Consider the following 14,058-nt stretch of genomic DNA (forward strand, 5'->3'; position numbering starts at 1 on the left):
AACCCACCAAGGAAAACTCTTGGCTTTCTCTCATGATCACCTGCTTCTAAAGCAGAAAAAATTCTTTATATGCAATCACTCTCAAGGGAAAGTTTAGAAAGAAGGCAGTATTTCCTAGCATTTGTTGAAACCTGGAGAAGAGAGTTGGCCTAAGCGTTGGATTTGGTCTTCTGCTTTTCCTGGCCATTGGCTGAGGAGCCTAAGCTGTTTCTGCAACCTGAGCATTTGCTCTGTGACTTGTCTTTCCTCACCTCCATATGCGTGCATGAGGCTGACTTAATTGTGACATATTGACATATGAAATGTGTTTGAACTGAATGTAGATAAATTTGATATATAAAAATAGATTATCTGGTATCACAGTACAAGTATTCTGCTATTTGTGGTTTCTACTTTCTTTTACAGCTGCAGTCTGAGCCTGCAACCTTCTGTCGTCACTACTTAGGTCTGTAAAGGAAACACAGCAATGTATGGCACAATATATTTGCTGAAACTGAGTAAAATCATACAGTTTCTTAAAGAGAAGACAAAAATAACTTTTTCTCTTTGAAACAGTTGTGCACTTAGTCCATTAATAATGAATGGATAATTAAAATTAAATAATTTTACCAATAATTAAAACCATCCTGATGAAAACTGAGTTCAGTCTGGCACTGGAGAGTAGGAAATGAGAGATGCTGTCCCTCTCCCATGCTCTCAGCGCTTTCTACACTAAGGGTTGTAGAGGGTAAGGAGGCAACTGCTGGTGCTGCCTGGTACTTGTGCACATCTGCACCCCTGCCATGCACAGTGGGTGGAGCTGCCCCTGCCCCACACACAACCATCCTCCGCACCGGATGAGGTGGAAATCCTGGGAGGGAGGGAGGAAGGGAGGTGTGGTCATGAAAGGAAAGACCATGTGGCAGTGGAAGGGATGGAATTCAAGTCTTATATAAACCTTTGTTTGGCATTACATAATTTCTAGGGGCTGGATATTGGAACTTGGCTATTTTCAGCCTTTTTTGTTACTTCAGTGCATTACTTAAAAGTCAGTTTTAATGAAAATTGAAGGCAACTCAGCATTTCAGTTCTCAGAGATTCTCAGGCACTCAAAAAAAGGCTTATTCTAAATCTAAGAAGTTTTTTTTAAAAAATCATTATATCAGAATTCAATTTGTGTTGTTTATATGTCTTCTCCTAATTCTGTGTGATCACATGCTGACTGTTTTGTCTTTCAGGCAGATTTTCTTGGTAATGTGTCATCTGTTTGTGTGTGAAGAAGTGTAAAGTGTCTAATTCTTTCTACTGTTTACATTCATAGAGTAATAACTCTTGTTTTGTTCTTGAAGCAACTGCTAAAAGCCCCTCAGTGGAAGCACTAGAAACAATTAAATCATCAGTCCTAAATAGTTACACATTAATGATATGATACACTTTACAGAATACAGCAAAATTACTTTGGCAAGTATGTCTTTCCTGTGAACTTGAAATTGCTTGCACCATTTTTATAACTGCCAAGGTTTGAAATCTACAGAGATCTATGGAGAGAGGAATATATTTTGATGCATAAATATATACACAAATACATTGGTTAATTTTTTTGGATGATGAAGAAGAGGAATAAGTTGGAAGAGTTGACAAGTACAGTTGACAAGAGTTGACAAGAATTTCAGTTTTTTGGCACTGTTACTGTCTGAGGACAATACAGTTTGGATATCTCCACTGTAAAGATCAGCAATAATTTACAAATATATTAAAATCCACTTTGCCAGCTCTAGAAGGCACCTGGATTTCTCCAAGCAAATGCATGTGGTGTGGAAGTACCTCTGCTCAAGGCAGGAGAAGCTGACGCTTTGTTGGGCCGTCTTTTGCTTGGCTGTTGGAGTTGGTTGGAGGGGTTGCCTGACAGAGGGGTCTGCCCCTGTGAAGCTGGGGAAGTGTAGCTGGTCAGGGCATGGATTTCACAGGAAAGTCTAGGTCCTGTGCTTTGTTTTGCTTGTTGAGAAGATGGAATGGCTTGATACTGAGGAGTTTTTGGGGTCTTCCCTGCAACCTCTGCAATAGTTTGCTTTATAAATACCAGGACATTGTATTCCAGAGTGTTAGTGTATTTGTTAAAACACCTATTTAATTGGGAAGTCTTTGCTTATGGGGAAGCAGCATACCTGAAAATCTGGGAAGTGCTGGCAGGCAAAGAGACAGCCTGGCATTGCTCCTGGGTGTGTTTTCTTGCTCACTATTGCTGGATGGCCTCCTCACAGAGATCCTGCTGCCATCACTTGCTCCCCTTTGTCTTCTGCCAGATGAGTTGAAGCATAGCAAATTATTTTTCTGCTCCTGGAAAAACTCTCATTTACAAATACAGCTTTCAAAGAATCCAATATGTGGCTGTCAGAAATGCTTTAATTTTTTGGTCATGTTTAGTCAGGAAAAATTCTGACTTTTTTTTCTGGAATTTTAGCAGGAAGGCAGCTAGGATTTCTTTTGCATAGCTATGCAGCACAGATGTGTGTGCATTAAAGATATGATGTTTATAATCTGGTTTCTGACATTCTGATCCACATCTCTTTTTGATTTAACATAAAGAGGTTGATAGCTTTATCAAATGGACAAAAATTTCTTGTTTTCTTGAATAGTCTTCAACAACTTTGAAAAATTAATGGCAGTTTCAGAATTTATGAAGGCCAAAGAAATGGTATTCACTAATTCAAATAATTAATAGAAGTAAATGTCTGTGGTTAGTAGGTTGTTTCCCATTTTAGGAGAATTAGAAGAAAATTTAATAATTGCTTTCAATTTTTTCAGGCAGCCAACATCAAGCGTGAAATGACCTTCCATGCATTTCAACAGGAGGATGTAAAAAGTGACATCAGTCGAAAACTGCCAGACCAACAGTTTCTCCTGTTCACCACAAAGGAGGAAGATTTAAAAACAGCAGAGACCAAAAAACTAAACAGAGCTCATGAGTATGAAAAGGAAAACACTCGTTCTGTTTGTCTTCTGGAACAGAAGCGCAAGGTTGTTTCTTCAAATATTGATGTGCCTCCAGCAAGGTAAGGAGAGTTGGACTTCTTTGTTGTGATTTGTTTTAAGCTTTATTCCTTTTTCTTTCCTGCCATTTTTTCAAATGGGATATTAGATACAAGTTTGGTAAACAGCACTATGAACTGCTGAGACTAGTGTTTGTGCCCAGGCAGTCCAAAGTCAGTCACAACCCTCCTGTCTGAGAAATCTGCTAGGAAATTAAGAACACCAGTACCAGAAAATGAGAGCATCTACAGAATAGGACTTTGTATTGCTTTTGCATTGTTTTTACTTTAGAATGTGCTGCAGCTGAGGTACTTGGAGAAGAGGATGTGTCTTAAGAGGAAGAGATTGTTGACTCAGCCTCACCCTGAGAAGTAATCTTCTAAATTAGACACAGAATCATCTTACTTGCTAGCAATTTATTTTTCAAATTTTTTTTACTGTCATACTTGCAGACACTTTATACTCATTGGGTATTCTGTATTGGAAGATGACGAGTGCTTTTTCTTGTTCACGTTAGCATCAGTCTGTCTGTAAAGATTTCTGCTTAATCTGCCTAGTAAATTTACTTGCACATAATTCAGTAAAAGGCCTTTCAAGTTTATGATTCCACTTAAAAAATTGTAGTCAAAACAGATATTTAGTTTTTCAGTTTGTTTGCTTTCTGAAGACCAACATAACCAGCAGGTTCTACCACATCATCCAGAACAGGATAGCTGGATGTTTTTCTCTGGCTGTCTTAGATGTCATTTGCACTGAGTCCAGGAGCATTTTTACAGGATTTTCTCCCATATATATGTAGTAAAAAGCTATGTATTAAAGCTTTGAAAATGTTAGGATACTTACTAGAGATTTTTACTAGTAATCAACTTTGTAATGTCTGAGTGCCCTTCTCATTCATCTTGTGTGTCTCAAAGCAAATAGGATCACAAGAAAATGTAGGTCAGGAGGGACCTCAGGAAGTCACCTAGGCTAACCTTCTGCTCAAACCATATGTTAGCATTTCCATTTAACAACTCAGGCCGCTAAGGTACAGGGTTTAAGTGCATTTTTGTGTGACTTCATGCAGATAATCCACTTGAAGTAGTAGTCAAGCTCTCATTTTCTGTAGCTATGAGATCATCTTTCCTTGGAGGGATGGATATTTTTTCCCCAATGAGCTGAAAAGGAGGATGAATTAACATCTTTAATATCTTCTTAAGGCTAATTGTGACACCAGTTGGGAGCACAGGATACTTAAGATGATAGGAGATAAGTTCACTTACAAAGGTGTCTTCTCAAGTTGTTCTTTCCATCTGCAGGTATTCTGTTGAGAGCATAAAAATTACTGTATTATGTTGTGTGTTTTCAGACATGCAGTTGAGTTCCTGCATTAGCAGAATTAAAGAATGAAGTAGCAAAGAAACCTGGAGTTTATGTTCAGTAGCATAATAAACATTGTCGTCATTCTTGCTACGTATTCCCAGTCCAGCTCAAGTTTTGCTTTGAAGCTGAGGTGAAATATGGGGCCATTTGTCCACCACTGATGGGAAGGACACTTAAACCTTTGCTTAGAGATCTTCCTAAATATTTGTTGTTGTAATGAAGGAGAGCACCCAGTCTATTCCTCAGCAGCAGCTGATCTCTAAGTTTGATCTCTAAGATCCAAACTTCTCCAAGAAGACTCCATACATTTAAACTTTCTTGCCTCTTTCTAAGTCCCTCCCAGTCATCTGTCTAGGACTGTGCTGAGAGAATTGCATGTTCCCCAGAGGTGAATTCTTTGTTCCTTTGCCGGCAGGATTCGCTGGTTCAGCTGTTCTCTCTTCTGATGAGAAAATCCACCCACCTTTGCAGATTCGTTATACCCAATTGTGGAAGGTCATCTTGAATTAATCAGATAATGTTTACAATTACGTGGGACAAATAAGGGTTTAATATGGTCTTAATTTCTTATTGCTGCATACATCCTCTTTACAAAAAACCCCCAACTTTTTATTCTGTAATAAGGATATATATATAGTAATAAGTGAAAATGAAGCTTGCTGTTTATTTTGTTTTAAAACATTAGTGGAACCCATTTAACTTCAGATGTTGAAATAAAGAAAACATTAAATTTTGCCATATCCAACTAAACCCATTACAATATTTAAGTGATTTTGAGACAGAAGTTTATCATAGCTTCAGATTAATTATCAGCAGGGGCATACAAGTATGTCCAAAAGAGCTCTGAAAATGTGTTTGCGAAAGATCTGTTAAGAGGTAGATAATAATTTTGGCCACAAAATGAAACAAAGACCATCCCTTCTTAGCTGTTTCTAAGGATATCAGTGAATAAGAAAGGAAATGTTTGTGAGGCACTGTATCTAAAATAACTAACAGTTCAGAAAAACACCAGCATAACGTTTCTTGGAGGCATTCAGCTTCAGGGCTTTCATTATTGCTCATAGAATCTGAAATTTTAGAAATGCAAAAATATCTTAACTGAGTCCTAGTGTTCTGTGTGACTGGTAGTCAGGTGCATGGAAATTATAGTAAAATAAATATTTTATTGGATGCAGAATTTTTAAGTTCACTGTTTGCTTTTTTATTTCATCTTGTGAAAATACTACAGATGTTTCTCTCTATGTTATGTCCTGTACTGGAAGTGTCTTTTGGATTGAGACAGAAGGAGATCACAACCTTTTCATCATGATTTTTATTTTTGGAGTGCAAGAAATGAAATGACAGTTAACAGCATTATTTTTTTCCCTTTTCAGATGTCTTTATTTGTTCATTTTGAACAAAATTTATCTGAGTAAATTGTGTTCCTTCTTCTGAAATGCAAATAAGCATAAATGAAACTGCTCAGCTTGAGCAAATGAATTATTTGATATAATGAGGAAACTTGAATTCTTTATTTTTCCTTTAAATATTGAATGTATTGTCAGTTTCGATGCATAAAGGTCTGCAGTCTTGGAAAAAGGGGTTTGGTTTTGAAGTGCAATTATCTCTGAAAATTGAGATGTTATCTGTAGATAAGAGAAAAATATACTTTTGGTTGATCTCCAGTTCAAACAGCAGCAATCAAACACAGCCAGATCCATGGATCTGAGCAGTGAAAGGCTATTTTGTAAAAAGAGTGCTATCACTGAGGGACTAATCACCTTGTCTGGTGGGCAGAAGCAAGCCCAGGTTTGCCTGAATTTCAGATAGATCTGTAGAGGTCAAATGTAATCAGAGATGATGTCTCCAGTAGGCAGAGGTATGGAAGTTAACAGGACCTTCTTGCTCATTCGTATTTTCTTCACTTACTTACTATCATGGACACATAGTTCCAAAGCATGTCAAGAAAGACATGAAAGAGCCTGGACTGCTGATATAGTGAGTGTGAGAATGTGAGGAGGGACCCAATTCAGGCCAGGTACACAGTGAATGGCTTCTACCTTTTGGAAGAATGAGGATAGAAGGGTGGGTGGTGGAGAGCAGGGGATGAAGTTTCCTTTTTTTAAGTAAAATGTGAGAATAAATGTCTGAAAATGGTGGTGGTGTTAAAGGTCTTTTAAGACTGAAGTGTTTTGACCAATGGTAGCTGGAAACCCTTCAGAACTTAAAAACCTTAGTGTCAGAGGAGGTCCCTTCAGGTGTTCCAGAAGGCACTAGGTAGGCATCACTTCTACCCCTCTGATGGGTAGGTGCATTAGAATAAATAAAATATTTTCTTTTGTTAGTCTTCTGCTAGATGACCTCAAAATATCATGATTTTTTTATTATCCTCTTGATACGTTATCCTCCTCTTCCCCAGCCCTCCTGTACTCTGTTGTCTCTGAAGAAAAGAACAAAAGATAAATTTTCTAACTGCGTAGTTTTCTCTACATAGCTTGTGCTGCTATAGGACAAGCCACAACTAAACATCAGCTGCTTAAACACTTCCTTATAGTATTAAAATAGTTATTGTGCAATAAACCCTAGTTGCTGTGCTCTTCTGCTTCACTGCTGTTAAGTGGTGACATTTGCCATGACCATAATATATTGGATTTTGCTATCTTCTGATGGTTTTATATTAAAAAAGCTGCTCTATTACTGTGAAATTATTTTTTATTCCTGTACCTATATTTTATCTACTAATTAGTTTATAACTTAATGGAAAAATATATGAAATAATTTAAATAAAGTAAATGAAATATCTCTAGGAATTCTCTCTGATATTTCTTTAGGTCTATATATCTATATCCTATATATCTTTGTAGAATAGCTACAGAAAGCTGGGGCAAAATGAATTTCAGCCATGTTTCCTGACCATCATTATAAAGAAATGGTACAGATGGTGATGTATTTTCATCCCTAAACGATTTTCTTGCCTGGTCTCTCCAGGAACATAGCTCTGGGCAGCCTTCTGATTAGAATGTGTTGTTGATCTGTAAGGCCTGCTGGGCATGATTGATTATGCACCATGCATTCCAATGGAAACATTTGCATATTTTCATAGCCAAAACTCTGCAGGAGCCTGACTTCAAGATCAAAAGCAGTATCTGCTTAACTACGATAACCTCACTGGAAGGATTTCCCAATCTGCTTGTAGAGCGAAGAACCTGATGATCAAGTTGTGCTTTTCTGTTTATCCAGAGGTGGTGTTTATTCAGAGATTGTCTTCTATTATTTTTCTGGTTAGATTTGTCCTCAGTTTTCTTGGGGGAGCTTCTTTCCTGTATCTTTCACAATTTTCACTGAGGGGATTGATGGGGCAACTTCAGGAGCATCAGCTATTTGTTGGCTGCTGAGGATTTTCAGCCTAATTGGGTGAAAACAAAAGGCCTAGAAACCAGGCTGTGCTTCAGAGTTACTGACTGTAGCTCTGTGAGCTTCTGAGCCCTTCAAGTTTCCCTGCTAGCCCAATAGCTTTTCATTGAATGTGGCATTTTTTCAAATATTTTCACAATCCTGTAAGTTGAATGCTTCTGTTTCTTAAGTTTTATTTTTTTTACATTCATGCTACTTAGAAAGTTTGATAGTACTTGTTTTTATATAACAAAAACTACTCCCAGAGTCATTCCCCTATTTCAGACCTTCTGTAAAAATTCTGATAGTTGGCAATACCATGCATTTAAAAGCAGCTTCTCCAAATATATGCACCAGAAAATTACTGAAGTAGTAAATTGTTGCTTTATTTGCTACACTTGTTTAGTTAAATATGTGTGCAACTTGATTGAATTTTATCCAGTCTGTAGAGCTTGATTATATTTAATATTTACAGTATTAAACTGCTTGTCATGGTCTGCTACAAAATGGTGTAGTGCCTTCTAGGATCAAATTGTTGATGGGGAAAAAAGTCTTATCCAAAGAGCAATCAGAGAATGGATCTGTTAGTGTATTTTGAAGTTAAAACCTATGTATTTCTTGATGCTGTTTTCTAGTGCCACGTTTCCTTTGTGTTCTAGAAGGACTTTAGACAACCTTTGAGCTATGGACGCCTTTCATTTGCCTGCAGTATGCAAAAGCAGTGTAGCAGAAACTTCTTTGAAAACAGTAGATGAAATTCCTGATAAAAACCTTGCAAGTAGTTTCTGCAGAGCTAGACCACAACTCCAGAAGTCACCTTGCACATCTGGAAGGCCATCTTCAGGTTATTTGCCTGGGTGTGCATAGTGTTTGTTGCCATGATAGCTGAACCAGATTCTCATGATGTTGAGACATACGACAGCATTCCTGACAGCTTGCAAACTGCTGGAAACTCACCTTTCAAGTGGTGAGATACATCAAGTCTCAAACATGCTGGGGAGCAGAGTAGGGCTGTCCCATTTTAAGTGTGGCTGACCACTGGGATGGTTAAGCTTGCTATAAATAAGCTTGTGTTTCCTAGCTGGTGGCATGGACTAAGGCATTACTGTTCAGGAGTCCCCACTGCCAGAGAGCCACAGCAATGTGCTGGATAGGGTCATTTATTGAAAGAGGTGTAGCATTCTGAGCTGTAAGAAATTTTTCTCTGAAATTGTGCATAATGTATCTTTATTTTACAGTGGACCTTTGTTAGTTCCCCCATTTCTCTCCTTTGTGCTGTGCTGTGTGCAGATTTGACACTTGCAAGATATTTCATACCGTGTTACTGGTGTCCTCATGACCATCATGTTCAATCAGTTGCAGATTGTGGAGGAACCAGTTATCTGGCCAGTACAATTTATTTTCATCACTTGTCTTGGATATGTGGGATGGCCTACCCAGCAGTTTTGCCAATGTAAATTTCTTGTTAAAACACAAATTTTGGATTAGTTAACATTTCTGTTGAGGTATTTTTTCCCCAGTAGTGTTTAAAGCAGAAGGAATATTCATCTGAATAAAGAAACGTGGTCTTGCTGTTCTTTACTTGTAATGTTTCATATTTGATAGTGATTCTTGCATAATGGGGCATAATGGCAACTATGTGTGATTGTGGGTTTTAAGCCTGGTTTCCCTTAACTGATTCTGCGAGAGCAGAATGTGATTTAGCAGTGCTAGACCTAACAAGAATACAGCTGAAGCTTACTTCTCATGAAAAAGTGGGACCTTTTGTAGCACCTGGTCATCCCTTCTTGGTTCACTGTTCCCAGGTTTCCATAGTATTAATGCTACAAGAGGGAGCTTTAACACCAGCTGGTGACTTTGGCCAGTGTTAGTTTACATTTTTTTAACTGTAGACTTTGAATACAAAGTCTAAAATTAAATATGTGTAAAATAAAATATGTCAAAATTTGATTGTAGAATTAAATGTGGTGAAGCTAACTACTGCCTGACATTGGAGTCCATATTATTTTAGGTAATTATTATTTTCAGATGGAGGCTTTGCTTGTGCATGTGTATATATATACACATATAAATAAGTTTCCCATTTCTCTAGGAAATCCTGTATTCAAAGCACTGCTTTGAAGATTTGTCTTCATCTGTCAAAGTGTACCTACTTCTCTTGAAAATTTTTTTCTACTGGTAGCCAGTGCAAAAGGCTACATAATTTTATCTGTGTCATGGAAGTTGCCAACAGGCAGTGATTTCATTACGAAGCAAATTTCAATGAATTCCTCAAAAGTGGCACAGAGGGAAAATGTGTCCCAAGTCTGCAGCGACCATTAGGCACGGGTTTGTGAAGAGCTGCATTCAGTCAGTACTACTGCTCTCTGTGTTAGCCATTGATGTGAATGCATGGCTTGTTCTCAGCTCTTCAGTTCCCTTAAAAAATGGAGTGTAATTTCAAAACGCTCTTCAACAGCAGGCAATATTCAATAAGAGTAATTTCTTTGTGGTTTGTGTTAGCTGTGGCACAAAAAAATTCCTCTTGAAATGCCATCTGTGCTGAGAAAAAGAAAAAAGTCAATGAGTACATGGTTTGTAACTTGTGTATCTGTGAAAAACATGTAATAGGCTACTGTATATATGGTTGCACAGATTACACACATCATAGCTATGTTCATAGCTATAATTTTATTTGAATTTCTGTAAAACTAAAATATTCTAATTTTTTCAGTGGTATTTGATGTTTTATCACTGAGGTCATCAAAAACACAAAGCGTCCCTTTCTGAGAGAAGTCGTGTCACTGACAGTTATTTGTAAAATATTTTTAGAAGTTTTTATCTTAACTTGTTTAGCATCATATGCATGAAAACATTAATTTTACACATTTTGAAAAAAGGAGATAGAAAGTGTTTCTTTTCTCCATTTATAGTAATATGCTTGCATGTTGTGTATGAGGAGTTATAAATTTTGTTTGTGTCCCTAAGACAACTACACTACAGTGAAATTCCTAAGACTTATTCATTTGTTATGTAAGCTGTATAAGTGGTTTGTATAGAAGAAGGGCTATTTTAAGATGTCTTTTATTAATAACTATAAGAAATATTTATATATGATTTATATGCATCGGATATTTGTTTTGCCTATTACTACTTCAGGTTTTATGACAATAAGTGTTGTCAAAGAAGGGAGCACTTAATCACTTTAAAATATCAGTATCTAGTTTAGGATGTGTGTAAATTAGATTTTTCTAAAGGGCTCTTCTTACTTGCAGCAGAACCCCATCTTCTTGTGGTTTTACTAATTGCATAGTTTAATATAGTCTATAGCTCTTTCCTCTCAAACCCCTGATCATTTTGAGGACATGGTGGAACAGAAGTGATGATAGGTCCACAAGGTCTGCATGAAGCTACAAGTTGTGATCAGCTGTTAGTTTTTCAAAAAAGATACCATCTGATCTTGTTACTAAAGCAGCACTCGGTAACATGGTATTGCACCACACCTGTACTACATATGGAAAGCCTAGCTCCATATCTGGATAAACAGCTCCTCTTTGGAAGCTTGCAAAAGTTTAACCTGATCACAGTTTTTTCAAGCCAACAGTAAAAAATGGTTTTTGTTCTTCAAGTTTGATAGTCAAGCTCAATACACAAACAGCTTTGAAATTTTGCATGGGTCTCTATTTTCAATTCTGCCATAACAATTCCTGCAGGTGTTCTTATACTGTGACCTCAGCCCATCTGTGCTCGGTACCCAGTGACGAGAACAGAGGTAGTAGCATCTTCAGAGGACTGGGGGAAACTGTGCTCAGGATATGAACTTCTGCTACTAGTTGTCCCAGCAGAGAAGGTTCATCCCAAAGTACTTTGCTTCTTTGCTCCTCCATCAAAAGAGTAAAACGAAATTAGATGAGAAATTTTGCTAAAAATGTTTAACATTCCCAAGCAAATGTATGTTTACACTGTGCATAAAAACAACGGTTTTAGAAACACTTGTTTGTTCTCATTTTGGGATAAAACATTATTTCATAGTGGTTGTGTATGTGATAGTCTCCTTGGGGAACTGAGGGAAAAGTCTAGAATAAAATTGACAAAATACAGCAGCAGAGAGTTTCCTTAATTATACATTATACTAAATTCTGTGTATCTGACTGTTGTCCTCCCTTCTCTCCAAGGGCCTACCAGAAGCCCACAAATGACTGGACAACTGAGCTGTGTTATCCTATGGAAATAGTTGTCCTCTGCAGTGTCAACACCAGCATACTGCACTGAGGCTGCTGCTTTGTTGACACATGTATTTTTTAATAGTAATGGCAGTATTCCAGATGCTGAATAGAGTCAACAGCCAATTGATGCTTTTAGTAAATTATTCTTATATTGTAAGTTGTTGTAAATGTTGCTCCTAATTTGATTTGGTTTGTTACCCAAACCTTAATGTCATGGCTGTTTGTTTGAGGAAGAACAGAGGGTGATATTTCCACAAGTAGCAGATGTACTGTCATTATCATCAGCTTTATAATGCAATGTAGAGCATGTGTTAAGGTAATGCTTTCCCCAGGAAAACCTCTTGTTAAATACTTAGTAGTCTTAATTTTGTATGTGAAGGACTTTCTTATCCCATCCTGTGTTCCCAGGCTTATGCTCCCTACTGGGTATGTTAATTTGGATCATGTAATTTGTTTTCATTGTGTATGTCCAATTGGTTTCTCCCTTGAAGGCAGGCAGTGACAAAAGGTGTTAAAAAAGGCACTTAGAACTTTCCTATACACATACACAATACAACATACTGCACTGTCACCTGATGGCTTGGTGTGAGGAGATTCCTCACTTGGCTGGGTCAGGAGAGAGAACATGGTGAAGAGGGTATGCTGGGCCCATTTTGATATTTCTTTCTAATGAAAAGTGTCTGTGAAAAAAAAAAAGGTTTCATGTCACTTCTTTTTAAGCCTGTGCTGACACTTTAGAAAGAATATTTTGGCTGCTCTTTCTGAGCTTAACTCCTCATGACTGTATGCTGAAGTCACAGACTGTTGTCAGTGCCCTCTTGGACCAAATGATTTGTTCTTTTTTCTCTAATAGAAAGGCTATTAGTATGGGGAACGTTTATGTTATCTCTTTCTTCTCAGTGCTACTTAATTTATTTTATGTAATGGTGGTTGCTTTTATGGGGTTCACTGGGCCCTTGGCTCCAAGATTACAGATGAGTGGCTCTCACTGTAAGTGCAGAGTAGCTATTAAATAATATATTTATGGATGTATACACACACACACACACACACACACACACACGTATATATTTAAAATTGGGGGTAAGCATTTGTTTGGTGACATGCTTGTGTGCTCATCTCTAGTATCTAGAGAAATTCTTATATTTAATCTTTCTAAATTAATGTTTCTACTTCAAGTACCTATCTGGAGTACTCTTATATCACAGGAATTATAACAGCAGTAGTAAAGATCTAATCAATGTTGAAAGCCCTTCAAATTTGTCATATAAAAAGGCTTGTGGTTACACTTACTGTATTTTGAGGTATATATTTGATGATGGTGTTGACAGAAATTCAGGGTATTACAAAAGAAGATACATTATTCTCTTGCTAATCTCTGAAGAAATTATTTGCAGGGGAATGCACAATTTTGTCATTTTATTATGTTCTGATCTCAGTAAGAAGCTTGAAAAAAAAATCTGCGTTGAATGTGTAATATGGGTCTTACCAAACTAGATACATATTACATGTATAATAAATCATTGACATTAAAGCAGTTCAAAACCAAGTTTTCACATCTTGATTTAAGACATAATAAACATGTCGTGTATTGGTCCTGTGGATAGAAGCTTTTTGAATTACATTATGCAACAAATGTTCTTAGTTATCTTTGGTTGGGTTTTTTCCCCTTGGGATTTTTTTTTGGCAACCTGTTGTGCAGACATCCAAACTGCTCACAGTGTTAATTGAGTTTGCTTGTCATTATTATGGCAGAGGAATATGTGAGACAGCATTTCTGCAGTGAGAAGTTGGATTTGAGAGCCAGAGAAAAATACAGTTGCTGTGAAAGAAACCACAAGGGCTCGGTAGATGTCCCACCTATCAGTTCTATCCATCCATCTGTGGCTTCCTTCTATGGGACAAGGATTGAGGTCTCAGCAGCTGCTGCCCCTCAGTCATGGTTGCAGCTAAGCCCCCAGAGTACTTGGAGATGTCCTCATTTCACCAGTGAAATCCCCCCAACGTGGAGCAGCTGCCTGGGTACAGCTGAGGAGACTGGCTCCTAGGTAGTTTTTAGTGTATATGCCCAGTAAAATACAACCCTTATAAGAGGGTTGCAATTCATCAC

General features: G+C 37.5%; 1 protein-coding gene across 3 annotated transcripts in view; it reads left to right on the forward strand.

The window, feature by feature from the left end:
* ZNF704 (zinc finger protein 704) overlaps positions 1–14,058 on the forward strand; it is a 91,730-nt gene that overhangs the window by 16,393 nt on the left and 61,279 nt on the right. For all 3 annotated transcript variants that reach the window (XM_086884077.1, XM_086884085.1, XM_086884082.1), the window contains exon 2: positions 2,785–3,032. In XM_086884077.1, the coding sequence (XP_086740203.1) occupies positions 2,785–3,032 (248 nt within the window). The remainder of the gene's footprint in view (positions 1–2,784; positions 3,033–14,058) is intronic.

The sequence above is a fragment of the Cyanistes caeruleus genome, chromosome 1 (genome assembly GCF_971803275.1).
Source record: "Cyanistes caeruleus chromosome 1, bCyaCae1.hap1.1, whole genome shotgun sequence".
NCBI classification, from domain to species: Eukaryota; Metazoa; Chordata; class Aves; order Passeriformes; family Paridae; genus Cyanistes; species Cyanistes caeruleus.